The following is a 24354-nucleotide window of genomic DNA, read 5'->3' as shown; positions in this document are numbered from 1 at the left end:
CTACCTACCGAGCCACTGTCGCCCCCACCGAGCCACCGGTACTAATAATGAATAATCACAATGGTAAATTACCCTCCATTCGGTAAAAGCGATCACGCTGCAATATTTCTTTTGCCAAAGTACAAACAAAGTCTCAAGCGAACGCCGGTGGTCTCGCGAGAGGTTAAGCGTTGGGCCGTGACGTCAGAGGAGTCACTCCAAGCTGTACTGGAAAGCACAGACTGGAGTGTATTCCGTGATAACACAGGTAGAAGAAACAATCCCCTCCACCAAAATTAAAATCTACCCAAATCAAAAGCCCTGGGTAGACAAATCCGTCCGTGAGGCTCTGAAAGTGCGCACATCAGCATACAACACCGGGCTGGTGACAGGCAACATGGAAGAACACAAGATGGCAAGATACAACGTCAGGAGAGCAGTAATAGAGGCAAAACGGCGTTACAGGGATAAAGTTGAACTTCAGTTTGAACAGGCTGACTCTAGAGGCATGTGGCAGGGCCTCAGAACAATGACAGACTACAAAGGAACCCCCCTCAAACTGAACAGTGACATCTCCTTAGCAAATGATCTCAATTCCTTCTATGCGAGGTTTGAGGCTGTGAATAACAACACCAGCCTACAAACCACGGCAATGGGGGGGGGGGGGGGGGGGGGGTCTGCTGATGGAGACTCAGTGTTCAGGGTAACAGAGCATGAGGTGAGACGGATCTTTAAAAAAGTGAATATCAGGAAGGCAGCAGGACCGGACGGCATCCCCGGCCGCGTCCTAAAAGTCTGTGCCGACCAACTGGCCCCGGTATTCACTGACATCTTCAACCTGTCCTTGGAACAGGCTGTCATCCCCACCTGTCTGAAGAAGTCCACCATCATCCCTGTACCCAAAAAATCTACGCCCACTTGCCTCAACGACTACCGCCCTGTAGCCCTCACCTCCATAGCCATGAAGTGCTTTGAGAAGCTAGTGAAGGGCTACATCTGTTCCTCCCTCCCCATCAACCTGGACCCTCTGCAATTTGCATATCGCCCCAACAGGTCCACGGAGGACGCCATAGCCCATGTGCTGCACACAGCAGCATCACATCTGGACAAGAGGCAGGGGAACTATGTGAGAATGCTGTTCATCGACTACAGCTCAGCATTCAATACCATAGTCCCCTCCAAACTCATAGCCAAGCTCAGGGACCTGGGCTTGAACTATGACCTGTGCCAGTGGGTCTTGGACTTCCTGACGGGCAGACCCCAGGTGGTAAGAGCCGGCAACTGCACCTCCTCATCCATCACGCTCAACATAGGGGCCCCCCAGGGCTGTGTTCTGAGCCCCCTCCTCTACTCCCTGTACACACATGACTGCGTAGCACAGCGGAACAACAACACCATCATCAAATTTGCTGATGACACAGTAGTGGTGGGCCTGATCTCTGCCAACGACGAAAGGGCCTACCTGGAAGAGGTAGAGAACCTGTCACAGTGGTGACAGGAGAACTGCCTCTCCCTGAACGTCAGCAAAACAAAAGAGATGATTGTGGACTTCAGGAGGTCGGGGGTCAAGGACTACAGCCCCCTCAGCATCGACGGGGCACCGGTTGAGAGAGTGAACAGTTTCAAGTACCTCGGAGCCCACATATCCGAGGACTTGACATGGACCACACACATTGACAGTGTAGTGAAGAAGGCACGACAACGCCTCTACTTCCTCAGGCGCCTAAGGAAGTTCCAAGTCAGTCAGAAGATCCTTAGGAACTTCTACTCATGTACAATAGAGAGCATCCTGACCGGCAACATCACCTCCTGGTTTGGGAATAGCACTGCACAAGACCGTAGCAGACTACAAAGAGTGACACGTTCAGCCGAACACACAATTGGAGGGGGGCTTCCCACCCTCCAGAACATTTACTACAAGCGGTGCAAGGGGAAGGCTAAGAGAATTATTAAGGACTCGAGCCACCCGAACAACTGCCTCTTTGAACTGCTGCGGTCAGGCAAGCGATACCGGAGTCTTAAGGCGAGCACAGAAAGACTCAGAAGAAGCTTCTATCCCCAGGCCATCAGGCTGCTAAACGAACAATAATCGCTAAACGAACAATAATCACTATGCAACAACCATCAAATGCACACAGCACACACACCCACACGCACACACTCACTCAAACAAACAACACACTGCAGCACCCACTCTCCACACTTTAGATCACACAAACACACTTACACTTTATATTTATTGATAAAGGATTTGCACTACAACTCGTACACCTACTGTGAATTGTACCTAAATTGCACCTCGTCCCATTTCTCCATTTCTGCCTTGCACTATATAGTATTGTATATTAGTACACTCGTCCCATTTCTCCATTTCTGCCTTGCACTATATAGTATTGTATATAGTATTGTATATTAGTACACTGCACAGTATTGTATATTGTATGGTAACTACGTCTATTCTGCATCGAACATTGTACATATGTCTAAACTGAACACTGTGACCTTTTTTTTACTTCTAATTTTACTATGTTTTTATTTCATACTTATCTTGTCTTGCACAGTCTCTGGAGCGCAACAGTAAGAAGCATTTTGTACAAAAGTATTCTGTACTTCTGTATGACAACTATTAAAGAAACTTGAAACTTGAACTTATCACCATCAGTTCTCTATTGGGAGAGATTATCACATGCCATTTGAGTGACAGGTTACCTGGTCTTGTGTACAGAGCGGAGCCAAGTTAACAATATACTAATTATCACCATACATACCGCTTATATTGAAACACGTTGACATTAGGGCCGTTTTTTCAACCTAAAAGTGCACTTTCTTCAACCTCGAACCTAAATTCCTTAGCAACCCGTGTTACCAACTTAAACAAACCAGTGCACACATTCGTGACACACACATATGAAACGAGTCATATGGAACAAATAACGTATAACAGAAACTGAAATTAGACCAATGTGACTCACAAACTCAGGACAGTAGTACCAACTACACATACAGACGCACAAAATGTATTCTGCATTGATTAAAGGATAACTCCACTATTTTGGGAAATTAGCTTATTTAACATCTTCCCTGGAGTTAGACAAGAAGATGCATACCTTTTTTGTCTCTGTGCGTGCATTTTAGCTTTGGGAATAGATGCTCCGTTAGCATAGCTTAGCTTCATCACTGGAAGTGAGGCAGGACAGTAGCCTTACAGTGCCTTACAGTGTATTGCAAGGTCTGACATTGACCAAACTTGATATGCATGACCTTGGTGGGCTCTAGGTCAACTCCTGAAAAGGGGGTCAATGTCAGACTTTGCAATCAAAAGTTAGGGGGCTAATAACCCTTGCCATAATTTCAGTGCGCCCCTAACTTTTGATTGCAAGGTCTGACATTGACCCCCTTTTCAGGAGTTGACCTAGAGCCCACCAAGGTCATGCATATCAAGTTTGGTCAATGTCAGACCTTGCAATACACTGTAAGGCACTGTAAGGCTACTGTCCTGCCTCACTTCCAGTGATGAAGCTAAGCTATGCTAACGGAGCATCTATTCCCAAAGCTAAAATGCACGCACAGAGACAAAAAAGGTATGCATCTTCTTGTCTAACTCCAGGGAAGATGTTAAATAAGCTAATTTCCCAAAATAGTGGAGTTATCCTTTAAGTGATAATCAAAACCCAGCTTCCTTTTTTTTTTATCTACTTTTTCTCCCATTTTTCTATTTTTCTCCCATCCCAATTTCGTATCGTCCAATTCTACCCTCCCCTGTCTCGAACGCTGTTAGGCCATGCCTCCCACAAGCCGGCTGCAATGTGGACGAAGCCTTACATCACATGTCCTCTCCGGTACTCGCATCTGTTCACCTGCACAGCGCAATCTCTCATGGACATGCTACGGGGGCGGCGTGCCCTCCCACGCAGACCCCCGATGCTTCCTGATTCTGCTGCGCAGGCGCACCAACCGACCTGTAGGAGTCGCTGTCCACAACGTCCGATCCCCACCCATCAGCTTCCCACCCCCTAATACTGCCAATTGTATTAGTATGAACGACCAGCCAAGCTGATAGCAATGCGGAGAGCTGGGCTCGAACCCAGCGTCTCCTGCATTGGTGGTGAGCGCCTTGCCCACTGCACCACCCCTCTGGGCGCTATATTTAGACGGAGCCGAGTAAGTTGCTTCATCAGACCACTTCGAAACGCATCTGGCACAGTCGATCCATAAGTTGTGCCAAATTATGTCCGGGACCAGATGGACACCAATACTGGAAATCGCGATCAGACAATTGGAATATTCTTTTTGGAATACCACCGACCACAGGTAAGGACTATCTGACATAAATTTCAGCTTGATCCAACAATGTTTTCATATCCATCCAGCTGATTGGCTTCTGTATTGTTCAACACGAATGCCGTTAGTGGCCATCAAAGCATAAAAAAACTACACCCCCCCCCCCTTTCATGCATTCAGGATGAAACATAATACCCATTATATACATTTGATTTGGAAATAGTAGCATGTCCAGGCAAGAAACGCCAACGCTTATAGTAGAATTCACGTAGCGCCCTATAACTAGTTTCCCAGGAATTATCCCGGATCACTCTGAAATTATACTTATATTCACCACGGGATAACGCACAAACGTATGCATGAAAAGATTATCTATTTTTTGCATCTTGGACGGAAGAAAGTCACTGTCAAATGACCATAGGATTGTCCCCATAGCTATAATATAGAATATAGATATAGCTCTCCAAACAGTAATGCACAGTGAAAATATGTAATGGAAACCTGGCACGTTAGCTACAAGGCCAAGACAAATAGCTGGCGCTAGGGGTGGACGGTATAAACGGTATACGGTATAAACGGTATTAATTTGCTCTACGGTATGGATTTTGACTATACCGTGTAACCGGTAGGGCAGCTCTAAAATAGCAATGACGTCATGTAACCACAGCGTAACTATTTCAATCGCATTTGCCCCTAAAAATAGATAGAATTAGTCATAGATAATAGATATGTGCAAACTGGAAAAAGTTATTTAGGAGGCTTCGCGCAGTGGGCGTGTCAACACGCAATTGTAATTTCATAATAAACGCATATCACCGCGGCGCACAGCAAGTTTCAATTTCAGTTCCTGGCATTTTTAACCAGTGGAGAAAGGTAAGATATTTCCCTATCGTTTTTCTTATATGAATTATTCTACGTTAATAAAACATACCTGGTGATCAACTACAGTTTGCTGTAAACATTACGATATGTGTGTAGTGTTATGATAACGACGGCAGCAGCGGTAGCCGGGAGGAAGGCTGCAGCAGTGGATTTGCGAATAGCATGCAGCTGCAGAGCCGCAGAGCCAGGGGCTCTTTCAGGTCTGGTCACAGGCCTGTCAAACAGCGCCCCCCCACCCAACGGCTGAATTGCCAATGGCTGAAATGAATGACCTGAAAGAGCCCCTGGCTCTGCGGCTCTGCAGCTACCTATGCTTCTAGCAAAATCCAGCCCCGCTGTTTGCAATGGGAGCAGGAGTCTCGACTCTGGACTTCTTTTATTTGGAATATAATGACTTTATACGCAAAAGTAGCCTAGTTTTAAGTTAAAATATTATAAATCTACATGCCTTGAGGATGTCATTCTTTATATAGCCTGCCTATCAGGCAAAAAAAATTATTCTAACAGAAACACTGATACCGTGATATATACCGTTACCGTATATGCTTCAAATTATACCGTGATATAAATTTTAGACCATACCGTCCACCCCTAGCTGGCGCTGCATGAGTTAAGCGTGGCCACAGGCAGCGCAGATGGGGATTAAGCGTGGCGCTGAAAGTGTTAAAAGACAAATGACTACATTAAAATACATAACATTTAAAATCAATGACTACAATAAAAACATGCACACTGATAAACCGGCATGTGTCTCCTGATGTGTGATTCACACAGAGCTGAAGTGACACATGCACATTGTGTGCATACTGCTTGTTGCAGTTAATGACTTTCTGAGTGCGGCTAATCCAACGTGAACCTGCAGCACAGTAGTAGTGATAATAACAGCAGAGAGACGACTTGTCACCGAGAGTCATCCACTCAACTAGAGAGAAGTCTAGCCCTCAGGCTGAGTGAGCCAACACTCAACCACCTCAACCACAGTTCCCATGGCTGGGGATGCCAGACTCAAAATCAACAACATTGTTAAGATGACAGGGCTGACTGAGTGACTGGCTCGTTGGTTGGCTGATTGACTGTTGCATCGCTAAAATGGCGTGACATAGGGCTACTATAGCTACAGTTGACAAATCAGCAGGTACGCAGAGCGATGCCAACTAGACGCGAGAACAGCGTGAGAACCTTTAGCCACTTATGTAACATAGAACAAACTATTCTAGTCAACATTATCGTCACATTTCTGGTATAGTTCAAGTAGGCATGGAGTTTTGAGTCCAAACTAATGATGACAGACCGCTCTGCACTTTGCCAACCGCAAGCAACCTTTGGGATACTGATGAGGCTGTCAGCTATTGTGTGAATGTATAACACACTTTAGAGATAAGTATTGTGTGAATGTATAACACACTTTAGAGATAAGTACTGTGTGAATGTATAACAGTTTATAGATAAGTGTGAATGTATAACACACTTTATAGATTTATAGGTAAGTATTGTGTGAATGTATAACACACTTTATAGATAAGTACTGTGTGAATGTAGAACAGTTGATAGATAAGTACTACTGTGTGAATGTATAACACACTTTATAGATTTATAGTTCAGTATTGTGTGAATGTATAACACACTTTATGGATAAGTATTGTGTGAATGTATGACACACTTTATAGATAAGTGCTGTGGATCCATTTGTAGTCAGCCAGACACCGTAACCATCCCCTCATCCACTTAATATCCCTTCTTCTCAGATTGGTTTTTATTCACGCAAAAACACCAACAACATGGTACAATTACCATAGTGCTCAGCAGTCGAATCCACTACCTGCCTGAAACATAGGACAAAAAAAAAACACGAAGAATGCTATTCTGTCTCTTGTTTGATGTAGTCGAGTAAACATAGACTTGAAAGAAAAGCAGAGTCTTTGACAAAGACATACGTGGTTCAGGGGGTCAGGTGAAAGTCTTTTGACACCGAGGGGACCTCCCCGTCACACTGTCCCGGATTCCTGTCTCCCGACATGAAAGACTCCAGCGGCCACTATTCCTCTTTCTTCTCAGGAGTGGAGCTCTTAATGGTGTTTGTCCACCTTCTATTGGATTAAATGGGGAGGCAGTGGGGAGACACAGGGCTGTTCAGCGCTGCCTACACACAGGGGGGTGAATGAAGACAAGAGTCTGTATCCTGTGCCTATTCAGTGGGCAGAGTAAGACAGGCGCTGAATGGGAGCGAGGGTGAACAGAGTTGTATCCCCTTCTCCGTTCCCAATGGAATGTATTCTCGGTCCGCCGTCCTCCGTTCTGTAGAGTTGTTGGTCGTTTGAACAATGTCTTCTGATGCGTCTCAGCATGTTGCTGCCATGTGGCTCCTGCAGCCGACCAGGGTGTAAGCAGGAGGCTCTTCCTCCCCAGACGCACCACAGAGTCCTTGTAGCCAGTAGCCATCATGCTGCACAACCAAGTGCACGTTTTGACTTGGCTAAGTTCTGCAAAAAACTAAATAGGCGGATAGGTACAAAATATACATATCACTACAGACACGTAAGTCCTTTACATTGTCCCTTCTACCCCTCTGTTTTGAGTCAGCATCAGAAAACACTCCATGACCACTACCCCTCGATCCACATAATAATTGTTATTATATTATATATACCAGGATAGTTAGGTATATTTGTACTGGGGTAGACTTAGGTTAGAGGTACGCACATTTGCACAAGGGCAGATTTAGAATAGTCATGTTCTGTATATTTATACCAAAGCAGACTTTTACTAGTAGACCTTTTGTAGTGTAAAGTCACGTATATTTGTACCGGGGTAGACTTAGGTTAGAGTTACGTCTGTATATTTATACCTGGGTGGGCTGTATTTATATAATTGATAGAGTATACATATGTTTCACTTATTCACTCGCTCAGAGATCCAGTTTACATTTCAAGGGCAAGCAGCCACATGTTTACTTAACCTGCACCTCTCATGTGCTTCATTCTCTTTGCGGTTGGTGCTTTGACACCTCAATTTCCCTACGGGGATTAATAAAGCTTCATCTTATCTTAAATAACTAAGAAGCTCCATCCTCAACCACATTTGATGTAGCAAATCATGCCATAACAATGTGGCTTTCAAATTAATCTCAGCTGACATAGATTGGGATAATAAGGGATTTATGTCATGCTGATTTGTAATGTAATGACACTTGGATAAGAAGATAACAACTCAGAAATTGAAGCAGAAATTAAATGTAGCTTGTTTTAAGTCTAGTCTAAAGCCGTTCATACTGTCATCAGGACAGGACACTAACGTTCTCTGGTTCTTTACCTGCCAAAATATGTGTGGAGTAGAGTAGACAACACACTTCCCAGCGATTGGCTGGTGTTAATATCCCACCCTGATGTACACGACAGAATGTGGACGTGGTGCCTGTGGCCTCACCTCATCTTTGATGTCTTCTTGCTGCTGTGCTGTGAAGATCTCCATCGCTCCCATTAGCCTCATCATCAGCTCATCCACCGTTGTGTTGCCTGACGGGAGGATAAAAACATTTACTATTTCATAGGGCTGGGTTAAAAAAGAAATCGATTTCCCGATTCTGAATCAATCTTCATTTGAATGTGCGATTATCGATTCATAATCCCTAGATCGATTTATTAAGGCAAAGGCAGATGTCTGGGTGCATTTTGGATTTAGAAAACATGACGACAGAGAAGAGCTGGACAAAAGCAAAGCCATATGTAAGCTGTGCAAAGTGGAGGTGAAATATTGTGGAAATACAACAAATCTATGAAACCACTTACTGAGACATCACCCAGACGTGACATGCAAAAGCCAATGTTTCAATAAAAAGTACATTCATGTAACTGCTTGAGAGTCAATTCTTAATGTAAACATTGATATTTTTAACAATGCAACATGTTAGAGGGTTCCTTGAACCATTTATAGCATTGAATCGAATCGGAAATCGAATAAATTCGGGACCTTGTTTTGGGAAATCAGTGGCGATAACCCAGCCCCACTATTTCACGAGGGAGCGACTTGAAAACTCCCCGTTCGATCACAGACAGACGAATGGATAAGATCGCAATCACACAACTGACCAATATTGAGTATGATAATACTATGTACAGCATTTATAATTACCTTGAATAACATTTAAAACTTCATTGGATGTGCGTTTGCCCATGACTATGAGGAGCAGGGGGAACTGATCTGTCTTGTAGGTCCGTACAGTCTGTGCCACCACGCTGCCAAAGTGCCTCGTACACATGGTGAGTAGTCTGGAAGACAAAGCAATTCCATCATATTTTTATTTAGTTTCCATTTTATTGCAGTCACTCGCATTGTTGCTCCTGGTGCGAAACATTTACTTCACAGCCTGGTGTTTAGAAAACAATAGAAAATACACACACACAAAAGAGGGGTGCACTCCAGTATTCCGCACGCATGGCAAGGAACAGAAATATACGCAACTCGCGGCATTAAGGACTTTAAAACCAATCCCGCTTTTCCTTTATTCCATCAGTGCGATGCGCTTCTCTAAATACGAACAGGGTGAATTAGTATTCCTCACCAGATGCCCAGAATTGATAGGGCAGGAGAGGATTTCTTATTCCATTACAAAGACAGAACTTTTGAAATTAACATCTCCGTGCAGGAAAAGGGTAGCGGGCGGCCACAGCCCCACCGGGCTCCCTGTAAATGTCATAATATTAATGAATTGCTATAGACTGAATGCAAATATAGATGAGCTTTTTCTCTCGCCTTTTAATAAGATCTACTTTAATAACTGCCTGGTACAATAGAGGAGCAATAGAATGGTATGGAGGGATGGAGGGTCAAGAGAAAAGGGAATGGGAGGAGGGGTGGGGTCTTAGCGGAGGTATAGCTCATTAAAACATGAATTCAAAGTCGAGGGAGCTACTTGCAGACTTGCCCGAATTGTGAAATGGACCCACATGGGCTCAGTGCTGTATTGTTAGATATAATCACACCAGCACAACCTGCTAATACTGATGGTGCCATCATTGGTTGATCAATGAATGTTTTAAGTGTAAAACATAATAAAATAAAATATATATATATTTGATTCTGTTTTCCTCAACTAAAACATGAATACATATAAGATTTCAAAATGCAAAACATCCTATATTCTGACCTTTGAGTGACCTAAAGCATATCATCCAAAGCTAAAAGAATACATTTGAGATACTGTCTGAATTATTATATTCAACCAAAACTGGTCTAAAAGTTGAACTCCGAGTGACCTATGTCTTGAAGAGAGGTTGGTCTACCGGTCCCTGGGGATCATCTTGTCCCGGACACTTGTCTGTGTAAAGGACTAACCCCAGGACACACTAGAACAATAGCCCGTAGGGAACTCTAACCTGTAATGAAAGAGCAGGGGAACAATGGACACCACCTTGAAGGGTAACCCAATCTTTATTCCCCCATCAAACACAACCCAACCTCCTTTGGTTCCTATCTAAAGACTAAAAGGAGTCAACGCACCAAAGTGAAATCATCATAAAAAACATGTGATCCGGAAACACAACCTACACTTAGCCTCGGCTGTATCGACCTCTATACTAATATATATATATATATATATATATATATACACACATGTACAACAACACATATAGAACCAGTTACACCAGGTGTTGCAGGGCCAAGGCTAAGAGAATAGTCAAAGACTCTAGCCACCCAAACAACTGCCTCTTTGCACTGCTGCGGTCAGGCAAGCGCTACCGGAGTCTCATGGCCAGTACAGAGAGACTCAGAAGGAGCTTCTATCCCCAGGCCATCAGGAGGCTCAATGACTATGACTATGGAACACTAACCCATCCATCTACATGCATTGCACACACATACTTTAAACAAACACTCACCTTTAACATTCACTTTAAACACTTAACACTACACCATATTTTTTCCCTATTAATTACAAAAGGATTTGCACTACATCCATACCTAATTTAGAATTTAAAAAAGTTTGCACTTTGTGCTTGTTTGCACACACGCACACACACACATATATAGAGGGAGTTAGGAGGTGCTTGGTAGAGGGAGTTAGGAGGTGCTTGGTAGAGGGAGTTAGGAGGTGCTTGGTAGAGGGAGTTAGGAGGTGCTTGGTAGAGGGAGTGCAGGTTTGCCACATTGATCAGTACTTCTTGAGAAGTCAGTCAGTTAAAGTCCAGCGATGGGTAGAAAACCACAGTTTGCAGGATATCAGTAACCTTGTCACTGAGGAGGAGGGGGAAAGTGCTGTAGGAGGATGTAGATGGTACTGAGGCCAGAGAGAAGAGCTGTAGGAGGATGTAGATGGTACTGAGGCCAGAGAGAAGAGCTGTAGGAGGATGTAGATGGTACTGAGGCCAGAGAGAAGAGCTGTAGGAGGATGTAGATGGTACTGAGGCCAGAGAGAAGAGCTGTAGGAGGATGTAGATGGTACTGAGGCCAGAGAGAAGAGCTGTAGGAGGATGTAGATGGTACTGAGGCCAGAGAGAAGAGCTGTAGGAGGATGTAGATGGTACCGAGACCAGAGAGAAGAGCTGTAGGAGGATGTAGATGGTACTGAAGCCAGAGAAGAGCTGTAGGAGGATGTAGATGGTACTGAGGCCAGAGAGAAGAGCTGTAGGAGGATGTAGATGGTACTGAGGCCAACGTTCCGGTCAGAGAGCAGAGCTGTGGGCAATGGGCTAGAGTTAAATGGCCTAGGACAAATTAAAGGAAAGAATGAGACAGTTAACAACAGGGGTTTGATAATTGTGTTAGATGGGCTTAAAGGAACAGTGGTAAATCAATTTGGGAAGATGTGAGACATTATCTATGGGATTGGGTTTCTTCATTGAGGCATAGGTAGCTTGTGTTTTTTCTAGGGATGGGTACGGAGAACAGAGTAGCACTGGTTCCAACATGGTCGACTCGATACTAACCGGACCGAATCACACGCAATACCGAATTGAATACCGAAATCAATGACGATCCAGTAAAAAATAAATAAATAATGCCAATCAATGTGAGATTTTGGTGAGATGACAAAGTTTGAATTGGTATAAAGAAAATGGAGGAGGAAAGTATGGATTTTGACACCCTTAAAAGGAACCGGCATCATTTTAAAGTTGTCGACCATGGCACTAGAATCCAAGCCCACTGTCATCATAAAGAGAGAGAGAGAGAGAGAGGGGGGGATTGATTGATTGATTGATTGATTGAAAACTTTATTAACAGATTGCAGAATGGGTACAATACAGTACAGCTCAATACACACAATTGTTAAGGGGATGCAGACCAGAGAAAGACTTTCGTCTTGTTTACATCAGGGTCCCCCATTTTCAATTCATCAGGACATATATGACATACATGACATACAGATAGTCAGTACTGCTACATCTATACATTTATGACATACCAGATTTGCAAATACAGTACTGTTTGTGATACAGAAGGAGTCAGGAAAAGGGAGTATATACATTTGACGTAGAAACTGTACATTGGAGGAGGTTGGGTGGGGGGGGGTTGGGTACACTGGGATATTGACAACCATACTGGGTAATCTACATTGGAGGTGGTTGGGGGGGGGGCACACTGTATATACAAGCAAAACTGTACATTGAGGGGGGGGGGGGGGGGGGGGACACTGTACAAACAAACAAAATTGTACATTGGACTATTGACAAAACCATACTAGGTAAATGACTGTACATTGGAGGGGGTTGGGTTAGGATATTTACAGGGGCCAGTGTTGAATTGCAGTCTCCCGTAGGTGTCCCTTGAGAGAGGTTTTGAAAGTGGGTAGTGATCCACATTCCTTTACAGCTTTGGGTAGGGCGTTCCACATTGATGTGGCATAATTGCGGGGGGGGGACTAAACACATTTAGTCCCTTAATGACTTTGAGTGCCACGGACGCGTTTTGTCGTTAGTTCATGCCGACTGTTGAATGCCACCAACGCTATATAGTGTTTGTTTGTCGTATTTTTTTTTATTAGCGATTCAATCGAGCCTCACGCTAGTGCTGCAGACTCTCTCTGAGCTCCATTGGGAAAATACGGCCCCCTATCGTCTCTCCGGATGGTACTGCACCCCATTGGATTAGACTGATGGGGGGGGGGGGGGGGGGGGGGGGGTCCAGCCTCCTAATTTTACTTTTCCGTCAAGCCAACTGAAGGATCGAAGTGATCGCCGAGCCGCAGAACAGCATGAAATACATATTTACAGTACCCAGCGCTGAATCAATAAACGCGATCGATATTTGGAATGGCGATCAGGAATTGGAATAATCTTTTTGGAGAACATCTGATCTGAGGTAAGCAATTTATTTATTTATTTAAAAAAAAAAAAACTAACTAACTAACCTTACTCTCATGCACTTGTCCTAATAAACTAACCTACACTGTAGCACTCAACACTTTGATGAACATTGTTGCTCAGCTGATAGAGTTGTGCCCTTCCTGATGGCTTGTCGTACAGAACATGTAAGTCGCTTTGGATAAAAGCGTCAGCTAAATGACTAAATGTAAATGTAAATGTACTGTATATTTGCATATCATATATATGTCACAAATGTAACAGTACTATATACCTGTATATGCCATAAATGTCATGTCATGTATGTTGTGTATGTCATAAATGTCACTATGAATTGAAAATGGGGGACCCTGATGTAAACAAGACAAACGTCTTTCTCTGGTCTGCATCCCCTTAACACTGAGTGCCAGCCACGAGAAATCTCGTTAGTTCATGCCATGTGTTGAGTGCCAAGAACGAGAAATCTCGTTATTTAATCGTTATTTTTTTTAATTATCGATTTCCATTCATTTTTCATCAATCTAGCCTCACGTTACCATTGGGGATCTATTTGAGCTCGAACAGTGAAAATACCGCCCCCTATCGTCTCTCCGGATGGTATTGCACCCATTGGATTGGACTGAATTAAATGGATGCCCCAATGAATCCACATTTTACTTGTCAGGCATGTAACCGGAGACGATCCCATTCATTGCAGAGCCACAGAACAGCGTGGAATATGTGTTTCCAGTACCCAGCGTTAGATCAATAAACGCGATCGATATTTGGAATGGCGATCAGGAATTGGAATCTTTTTGGAGAACATCTGAGGTAAGGAATCTTTTTTACCAGTCTTGGGATAATCAGAGTTTTTTTCACCTATATCTCAGCGTGTCCCATATGTGTGTGTGTGCCAAAAAATGACAACGTGTTTTGTGTATTCCACTAAAGCGCGATTCCTGCAGAATCACCTTTTTTTCTGGACGTTTCCAAAAACTAACGTTTTTCAAAATGGTATAAAACGGAAATATACCAATTAAGAAACAAGTGTTAACAATTGTGTGTATTGAGCCGTACTGTATTGTACCCATTCTGCAATCTGTTAAATAAAGTTTTCATTCATTCATTCAGAGAGAGAGAGGGAGTGCGTGAGGAAGTCAAAGCTACCCAGAGGACCGGAGGTGAACAGTTCAGTGCAGCCTCACCCAGCCATAACATAACATGGTGAAGAATGTAACCTAGCCTAAACCAGGCCCTGTGGGCTCTGACAGCACCGTGCGTCTCCGGGGGAAGCTGCTCCACAGGAAGCACCTGGATGGAACCACCGTACCGTGAGCTTCAGCCTCTGCTTCGTCGGCTAATGTGATTGACAGATTTCTCTCCTCCTCCTCCCTCCTCCTCCCTCCCCCTCCTCCTCCTGCCAACACGTCTCTCACTGCCAGATCCCAGGTAGTTAGAATAGTTAATGTTTCTCCGGACTGTCGCCTCGACTTTCTGCAACAGCGGAGCGGGTTGCGTGTGGATGCCGAGGAGGCGGGTTGGGCCCTGCCATGCGGTCCAGTACACAGCTGACGAGTGGGGTTTGTACAGTAGCACTGCAGGGAATGTTTTAGTCAGCCACCTGCACAATGATATGTATGGGAACCGGATGCTTTGGTTGCTCACTGTTTCAGAGCGTGTTTTGATTGGAAAAATGGCATCGCTCCCCTCCTCAAACAGTCATCATGTCCTCAGCTCAGACAAGTCAAGTGTACAGAATACGTTCACCTGAGTGCTGTTCTTCACCTGAGTGCTGTTCTTCACCTGAGTGCTGTTCACCAGAGTGCTGTTCACCAGAGTGCTGTTCACCAGAGTGCTGTTCACCAGAGTGCTGTTCTTCACCAGAGTGCTGTTCTTCACCAGAGTGCTGTTCTTCACCAGAGTGCTGTTCTTCACCAGAGTGCTGTTCTTCACCAGAGTGCTGTTCTTCACCAGAGTGCTGTTCTTCACCTGAGTGCTGTTCACCAGAGTGCTGTTCACCAGAGTGCTGTTCACCAGAGTGCTGTTCACCAGAGTGCTGTTCACCAGAGTGCTGTTCTTCACCAGAGTGCTGTTCTTCACCAGAGTGCTGTTCTTCACCAGAGTGCTGTTCTTCACCAGAGTGCTGTTCTTCACCAGAGTGCTGTTCTTCACCTGAGTGCTGTTCACCAGAGTGCTGTTCACCAGAGTGCTGTTCTTCACCAGAGTGCTGTTCTTCACCAGAGTGCTGTTCTTCACCAGAGTGCTGTTCTTCACCTGAGTGCTGTTCTTCACCTGAGTGCTGTTCTTCACCAGAGTGCTGTTCTTCACCAGAGTGCTGTTCACCCGAGTGCTGTTCTTCACCAGAGTGCTGTTCACCTGAGTGCTGTTCTTCACCCGAGTGCTGTTCTTCACCCGAGTGCTGTTCTTCACCCGAGTGCTGTTCACCCGAGTGCTGTTCTTCACCAGAGTGCTGTTCACCTGAGTGCTGTTCTTCACCCGAGTGCTGTTCTTCACCCGAGTGCTGTTCTTCACCTGAGTGTTGTTCTTCACCTGCGTGTGTTCACCTGAGTGCTGTTCTTCACCTGAGTGCTGTTCTTCACCAGAGTGCTGTTCTTCACCTGAGTGTTGTTCTTCACCTGAGTGCTGTTCTTCACCTGAGTGCTGTTCTTCACCTGAGTGCTGTTCTTCACCTGAGTGCTGTTCTTCACCAGAGTGCTGTTCTTCACCAGAGTGCTGTTCTTCACCAGAGTGCTGTTCTTCACCAGAGTGCTGTTCACCAGAGTGCTGTTCTTCACCTGAGTGCTGTTCTTCACCTGAGTGTGTTCACCTGAGTGCTGTTCACCAGAGTGCTGTTCTTCACCCGAGTGCTGTTCTTCACCCGAGTGCTGTTCACCTGAGTGCTGTTCTTCACCAGAGTGCTGTTCTTCACCTGAGTGCTGTTCTTCACCAGAGTGCTGTTCACCAGAGTGCTGTTCACCCGAGTGCTGTTCTTCACCAGAGTGCTGTTCACCTGAGTGCTGTTCTTCACCCGAGTGCTGTTCTTCACCCGAGTGCTGTTCACCAGAGTGCTGTTCACCTGAGTGCTGTTCTTCACCAGAGTGTTGTTCTTCACCAGAGTGTTGTTCTTCACCTGAGTGTGTTCACCTGAGTGCTGTTCTTCACCTGAGTGCTGTTCTTCACCTGAGTGCTGTTCTTCACCAGAGTGCTGTTCTTCACCAGAGTGCTGTTCTTCACCAGAGTGCTGTTCTTCACCAGAGTGCTGTTCTTCACCTGAGTGCTGTTCTTCACCAGAGTGCTGTTCTTCACCTGAGTGCTGTTCACCTGAGTGCTGTTCTTCACCTGAGTGTGTTCACCCGAGTGCTGTTCACCTGAGTGCTGTTCTTCACCCGAGTGCTGGTCACCCATCTCTCCTCTTACGGCGACAGTTTAATGAGGCAGAGACTCAAAGTTACATTTCAGGGAGGTCTTCAAGGTCACCTATATAAATACTATGCAGCTTATATAGTGTGCTATACTATCAAACAGATGAGATGTGGCGTGAACGTAAGTTCAAGCACAAACATGGCAGCGTTGAATCAAAGGCAGAGTGGCAGCATGACTAAACCTTCATGAAGCGAGTTAAGAGTTGCAGTGTGTGTGTTTATCCACCCAGTTTAAATATTTGCGGTGCGTGAAGTCAGTACCATGCCGGCGTGAGTTATCAAATGCATTTCCCATGGGTGACAATTACACTGGCATGTAATCAGCGTGACTGCTTTTATGCATAATTAATACTTTAACTGGGAGGACTGTGAGAATATGGAGAGGCAATCCAACAGGCACATTCCAAGAGCAGCAGGTTCATTAAACACGCACAAACACACACGCACACACGCACACACGCACACACAGGAGCTGGGATACTTTAACAGCTTCTGTGACTGACGCCAATCACCAGTCACTCTGGATCAACTAGAGAGCGTGAGAATGTGGAGTGAGTGTGAGTGTGTGTGTGTGTGTGTGTGTGTGTGTGTGTGTGTTTAATGCACATGTGTGTGTGGTGCGCGCCCATGTGCATGCATGCGTCCGTGGCGAAGCTGTGAGTGGCTGTGTGTGATGAAAAGCTCCAGATGTTGCCTGGCTTTTAATGTGCAATAAAAAGACTCAGCTGGGGCAAAAAGCAATGCAGGCAATCAGAAAGAGAAAGGAGATGGGAATGAAGCGAGGAGGGAATATCCGTAAAAGGAAATAATGGAGCGCTGAGGTCAGAGTGTGAGAGTCTTTCTTAAATGCCTCCTACCGGGGGGGGGCAAGCTTAACTCTGGAGGCTCAGAGAGAGAGGGTGGGGTGTAAGAAGGGGCGGTGGAGAACGAGGGAGAGGTAACGGCAGAGAGATGGAGAGAGGAGAAAGAGAAAGAGAGGAGGAGGAGGAGGGGAAGAGAGGGGTGTAGCAGTGCTGCCTGTCCTGTACAGAAGCCTAGTGAGTGAGTGGGACCAAATCAAACCTCGACTTAAGATAAGAAAAGAAACAAATGATAAGATTATATTTTAATGACTTTAAACGTGAAAACACAAAGATAAGACTGTAATGACTTTAAACTTGATCGTTTGGCTCCATGGTTATCATAAGCTCAGTCCCAAACAGCCAAAACATGAGCCAAAAAAACCCCTTTTTTTTTAAACTTTTTTCTTTTCATGTCAACGTTCACACGCACAATATATGCTTACCTAGGATTTGACTTGATTCAACAACAAAGCAGTCGGAGCAATGACAAGCCGAAAACTGTCGAAATTGTAGTTATTTGAAGTTTGGATATTTTTTTTACGACTGAGGTAGGTAAATTAAATTTCTTGAGACTAAAGTACCGAAAAAAGGTACCGTTGGGTACCGGTATCGATTCACAGGTACCGGTACCGGTTCAAATGTGAAAGGTACCCATCCCTAGCCAGCACTTACCCATCTTACTTACAAACTATCCATAGAGCTCAGAAATCCTTTGTAAGAATTGCAACAAACTCTTCTTATTTAGCCCCAACCAAACCATTATTTAAACAACTGCAACTACTCACAATTTATGAGGTCAACAAGTATCAAACGGTTTTTTTTTTTTTTTTTTTTTTTTTTTTTTTAAACTTTGGCCATTTCCCTGGCTCTTTTATACGTTTATCGCATTTATACTTTGTCAAGTTCGACCGACAGAAGCAAGCTGAAAGGGTTCAGATGGGGGGGAAGACACTCTGGGAAAGGCACGGCTGCAGTCCGGGATTCGAACTCGCTCAGCCCCAGATCCGTGACGAGCACAGTTGTCCACGGCGCTGAAATAGCACTCGCGGTACGTGGTGAGCTACTGGAGCTCCCCCCAAACAGGGGTTCTTATGTACAAAGTAATTGGTCTTCCTTTATCTTTGCCTAATTTTTTTCAAACTTATTTTGAGTTTAATTCTCATTATCATGCACATCTCACAAGAAGAAATAAAGACTTACGCATTCCTTTCTGTAGGACCTCTGTTGCCAAATTCTCATTTGTTTATCAAGGTGCAGTGATGTGGAATGATATACAAAATCTAATAGAAACATGTTCCACTTTAAATATATTTAAAAGTAAGCTTAAAAAAGAACTACAGATCCTGTAGTCTATAGTATCCATGTGTATTTGTGTAGTCTTTTTAAAAAAAAATCCCCAACATTATAATAGTTGTATAATGCTGTATTGTATGTATCTGTGTATATGAGAGAGGGATATGCGCATGTGTTTGTGCATAATGTGGGAGGGGGGGGGGGGGATTTTTTTTTTGTAGTTATCCTATATAGGTTTAAGAGGGGAGGTCGCTTATAAGCCCTTGGGTTTTTTGACCTTTCCTGCACATTTTAGCTGTTCTTCTTTTTACTTATTTTATCCCAGAATGTATGTTTGTAAGTGCGAATAACAATAAACATAAAACATTGTACGGAGAAAAAGAAAAAATTACCCATGCAGCCATGGCCACAATATAATAATATAATATTATTAACTGGAGAGTGGATAGGTGTTATATGGACCAGGGGCCCTGTGGATAAACACATGGACCAGGGGCCCTGTGGATAAACACGTTATGTGACTTCATCCTAGATCTCTTTGTACAATCCATTTCAACAAACAAACACAAATCACTGTTTCTATAGCATTCATACTTTGGGTAATGATAGAAATTTGTTTTGCATTACTGTATCACAGTATTACTGTATCACAGTAATGATTACTTATTAATAAACAACTTTGGCTTGGATTTGGTGGCAAGTACAGTTTTCTAAAACGAGGGCCCCGGCCATGTGACACAGGTCAGCACTGCTGCAGAGAGAGAGATGTCCAGACCGGAACTTTACATCTCCTACTGACCCTCCCTTCAGGCAGATTAGTCAAGACTACCCAATCAGGGGCATCCATTCAGGCAGATTAGTCAAGACTACCCAATCAGGGGCCCCATCCTGCAAATACAACGCCTATTGTTAGCGCACCCCCCCCCCCCCCCCCCCCCCCTATCAAAAGAGTCTGAAGTTGAAGAGAGAGAAAAAGGCTGTGGGAGTGGATGTGATTGGGTACCTTTCCAACCCTCCTGATATAATCACATTGCAATGTCAAATCAACTATCAAAGTGCCATAACCCAGCTTGTTTAATGGGGGTGCTGCTTAAACACCCATAACAGAGCTTGTTTAATGGGGGTGCTGCTTAAACACCCATAACCCAGCTTGTTTAATGGGGGTGGTGCTTAAACACCCATAACCCAGCTTGTTTAATGGGGGTGCTGCTTAAACACCCATAACCCAGCTTGTTTAATGGGGGTGCTGCTTAAACACCCATAACCCAGCTTGTTTAATGGGGGTGCTGCTTAAACACCCATAACCCAGCTTGTTTAATGGGGGTGCTGCTTAAACACCCATAACCCAGCTTGTTTAATGGGGGTGCTGCTTAAACACCCATAACCCAGCTTGTTTAATGGGGGTGCTGCTTAAACACCCATAACCCAGCTTGTTTAATGGGGGTGGTGCTTAAACACCCTAACTTCTTCTATAACCCAGCTTGTTTAATGGGGGGCTTAAACACCCTAACTTCTTCTAAGTGATCTACTCAAGGGCAGACCACCAGTAGGTAGTGACCAAGCCTTGCTGGTTGGGGGGGGGAGGGGGGTACCTGGCTTTGTTAGATTCTTTAGTGACATCCCAGGCCCACGTTATGAAGTTCTGGCTCAGGTAGGAAACGATGGAGTCGGCACACAGCATCTGGGAGCAGAAGACGTTGCTGAGGACACTCTCGTCATTGTGGAGGTAGATGGCCAGCAGCTTTCTCTGTGGAGAGGAGAGGAGAAGGACAAAGAAAGATGTGGTCAACATACTCAGTGTGATCAGCAGTGTCTGACCATACCGCCACATGAGAGACTGTAAGCAAAGACACCACAGCCTCCACAGAACGAGGCGAGGCCAGAGCTGGTGCACAAAAAGAGAAAGAAAGAGAAAGAGCAAATACCACACAGAATCAAATGGACAGTGGTGTAAATAAAACCTCTCTATGAGGCGACCAAGCTATAGAGAAAAATAAAAACAGACAAATCACTCTATTTATTTTACACTGAATGCTAGCGGCCTGCCGGAGGTTAACAGCACGTTGAGCCAAACAATAATAGACAAAGCTCCAAATCCAAGGATATTGACACCATCATATAAACCCGGCAGATTCTCCCCACTGACAAACTAATTAAAAAACCAACACACCCACAATCACCAAAGGTTCCAGGGGACGATGTAGGAAGTAAAGCTCTCTAAATTACATGTCACTTCTCTCCTTCAAAAAACATCACTACGTGAGGGGACCAAACAATACTGCATGGAGGGACTTGGGGCCGAGGGTCCATTTCTCAGGAGAGGTAAGCTAAGCTACGTACGCCAAAAAAACTAAACAAAAAAAACACACACACAGGGTGTCGAAAGTGAAAGAAGTTGTGTATAGTGTGGCCTGTGCAGAGTAGGAGTGGGGGAGCACTGCTGTGTTTGCTCAACGATTAGAGCTTTAGAATAATCTCCCAGGAGAGAGCATGCGCGACAAGAGTCGCCAGGGGCTGCAAGTAGCTCTGTTGAAGATGGAGAAATACATCAGTGAAAATCAACTGAAATCTGTCCATCTTTATGTAAACTTTGAAAACAGAATTAAAGTACACGTTTTGGGGATTAGAAGTATACATCAGAAAATTGTAGAAAGCAATTCCAGCCGGACAAACAAACATGACAAGTAAATCCATCAGACAAAAAACACACCAACCAAACTCAACGAGGCGATTCCGAAGAGGAAAGCATACAGCGACAGCTTTCCAAACCAAGCAATGCTTTTATTAATCCACTTGGGGAAATTCAACCTCTGCATTTGACCCATCCTAACTATTTAGGAGCAGTGGGCAGCCATACAGTGCGGCGCCCAGGGACCAAGTCCAGTTGTGATTCCAGTACCTTGCTCAAGGGTAATGGCAGGAAATAACTAGTCTTTTTATGGTGTGGGGGAAACCGGAGTACCAGGAGGAAACCCCCGCAAACACAGATGAAATATCACATGATTGACTGACTGAATGTCATTAAAAGCCAAAGTTGTTTGCTGGCTTTACTATTCCAAGATCATCATCACTTACTCACTCTCAAATAATATCTCTCAAATTATTTTCTCATTATTTCTATTTACTGATCTACCATATTGGTCCGAATATAAGACGGCCCTAATTATAAGATGACCCCTGTTTTCCAAGACCATTTTTTGAGTACCAAATCTTTTTATAAAGAAAACAATTGTATTTGAAAATAATGATAAAAAAAAACACTGTTTAAGTTATTTTCATCACCTTTTATAAAAAATAAATAAACACATTGAATAAAACAATAGGCTGTTGTATTTAACGTATTTTGGTAAATGTTTTATAATTTTTTTATTTTAAATAAAACCTTGAATGTGTCTTGCAATTCACATGTAGTTAGTTATCACATTAGTTCTCTGCGTTCTTCGACGCATGAGCCGAGCGATCCACTGCTAAGACTACTCTTTTTTGTTCTTGGGTTTGTCAGTTTCACAAACACAGAATGGTAGGAAAACAAGGTTCGGACCCCCGGCGCTCAGACCGGGGGGACTGTACACCTTGGGAAGATATTTGGTATTTCTTATTACTACTTTTAATTGTAATTCCTCCCATTTAATAGTATGATGATGATTGAAAAAATGACAAATATATTATTTTAATAAATTATTGAAATAGAGAAAGTTTGTTCATTCTTCTGGGAACTCTAGTTAGCGAGAGAAATAAGTTGAGATCAGCAATGGGATAGCGGTTTAGTGGTGGTTTTATTTATCCGTTTTTTATTTTGTTTATGATAGGCACATTATAAACATTGGCCTATCCTATGAATCTGTGAATAAGTAGCCATTGATTATGGTTTAAAGGGCCCATATTGTAAAAAAAATAAATGAATTCAAATATGTACAGTACATAGTGCAATTTCTGCAGTTCAGCTGCGACAAGAACCCTCCCTATTGGAAAATGCAATTCAGAATTGCAGCCACAATCGACATAGAAAATACACTCATTGTATATGGGTGGTCCTCAAGTTGTGTCTATTTTTTAAGATGGCTTTTTCCCACCTAAACAGTTCACTAAAATATGTTTCTTTGTCAATATAAAATCATGAATAAAATGTATTACACAAGAAATATTCTCTCTCTCTCTCTCTCTCTCTCTCTCATGCGCACAATTTGAGCAAGTGTAAAGACTACCGGTAATCAAAGTGGGCATTTTGGCCAACTGAGGGTTCAAATAACAGAAAGTCCTTCATCTTACCTAAACTGTCCGTCCCCCTCTGTTCCCTCTCCTCTTTCAAGTCGGAGCTTTTGTGTCGCCTTTCTTAGCAAGGAGGAGCAAATATCTCGCTCAGCTAAATTACTAGGTCCAACCTGAGCGGGACAGTGACCCCATAGGCCTTCTTCGCACCTGTTCAACTAAATGTGACCTCACTTTGTGTGTGTGTGTGTGTGTGTGTGTGTGTGTGTGTGTGTGTGTGTGTGTGTGTGTGTGTGTGTGTGTGTGTGTGTGTGTGTGTGTGTGTGTGTGTAAGAGAGAGAAAGAGAGGCCCAACAACATCTCACACAGCAGAACAGTGTCAGCATTGACCGAGCTTGGGGCCTCCTCCTCCTGTATAATCATTATTCTTCTCTCACACCAGACTTCAATAGCTAAATCTCCAGAACACGGCCAAGTGGTGCTTACCATGGTCAGCTGAACATACAGTATGCCCAGAACAGAGGCCAGATGGTTCTGTATGACACAATGACCAAGCTCAATTTACAGGTCTCCGCTGGAAGCAAAAGCCATTTATCAAGACGAACAAAAAAACGTGTACAGAGAGCCAAAGAACATTGTTAATTGGCGACTTGCTCAGTAAACGTCAATGACACTGACCCTCAGAAACATTTCAAGTTTCCAAGAGAATGGCAGCTAACTGTACCTTAATAGTTTATCTACTACCAATAACAAAGCATGATATGTTGTTCCACTGAATGAAACTGCATGATTTTATGTCGTTTTTCTTTAGCAAATTCTGAATTCCTCACTAGTAAATAGATAGTGATGATAATTTTTTTTTATATAAAAAACATTTGGGAATACACACTATATGTTTGGAATATATTTGATCCAGTATTTCAAAACATACAGAAATATAGATACGCAAGTGAGAAACTGCAGCATTGCGTGACATTCCAGTTGACCCATCTCAAACCAGCTCCGTTTTCTTGATCCTCCAACTGTCAATAGCCATGGGACAGAGACTGACAGCAGCTGTATGCGAATGGAAAAGGAGGTTTCATCGTGGACTTCCAAGCTATTACCCATGAGGTAAAAGAGATTTTGGGAAAATGGGTTTGGAAGTGACTGGAAATATATACGACAACT

The 24354-nt window shown here is 43.9% G+C and overlaps 1 protein-coding gene across 1 annotated transcript in view; it reads right to left on the bottom strand.

Annotated features, from left to right (window-relative positions):
* faf1 (Fas (TNFRSF6) associated factor 1) overlaps positions 1–24354 on the bottom strand; it is a 184488-nt gene that overhangs the window by 32476 nt on the left and 127658 nt on the right. Inside the window, exons 13-15 of the mRNA XM_084308912.1 lie at positions 20568–20722; positions 9271–9407; positions 8566–8654 (exon numbers count right to left, since the gene is read on the bottom strand). Coding sequence (XP_084165038.1) covers positions 8566–8654; positions 9271–9407; positions 20568–20722 — 381 coding nt within the window. The remainder of the gene's footprint in view (positions 1–8565; positions 8655–9270; positions 9408–20567; positions 20723–24354) is intronic.

The sequence above is a fragment of the Notolepis coatsorum genome (assembly GCF_963971535.1).
Source record: "Notolepis coatsorum genome assembly, chromosome: 2".
Lineage (NCBI taxonomy): Eukaryota > Metazoa > Chordata > Actinopteri > Aulopiformes > Paralepididae > Notolepis > Notolepis coatsorum.
This window is presented reverse-complemented; position numbering and strand designations above follow the sequence as displayed.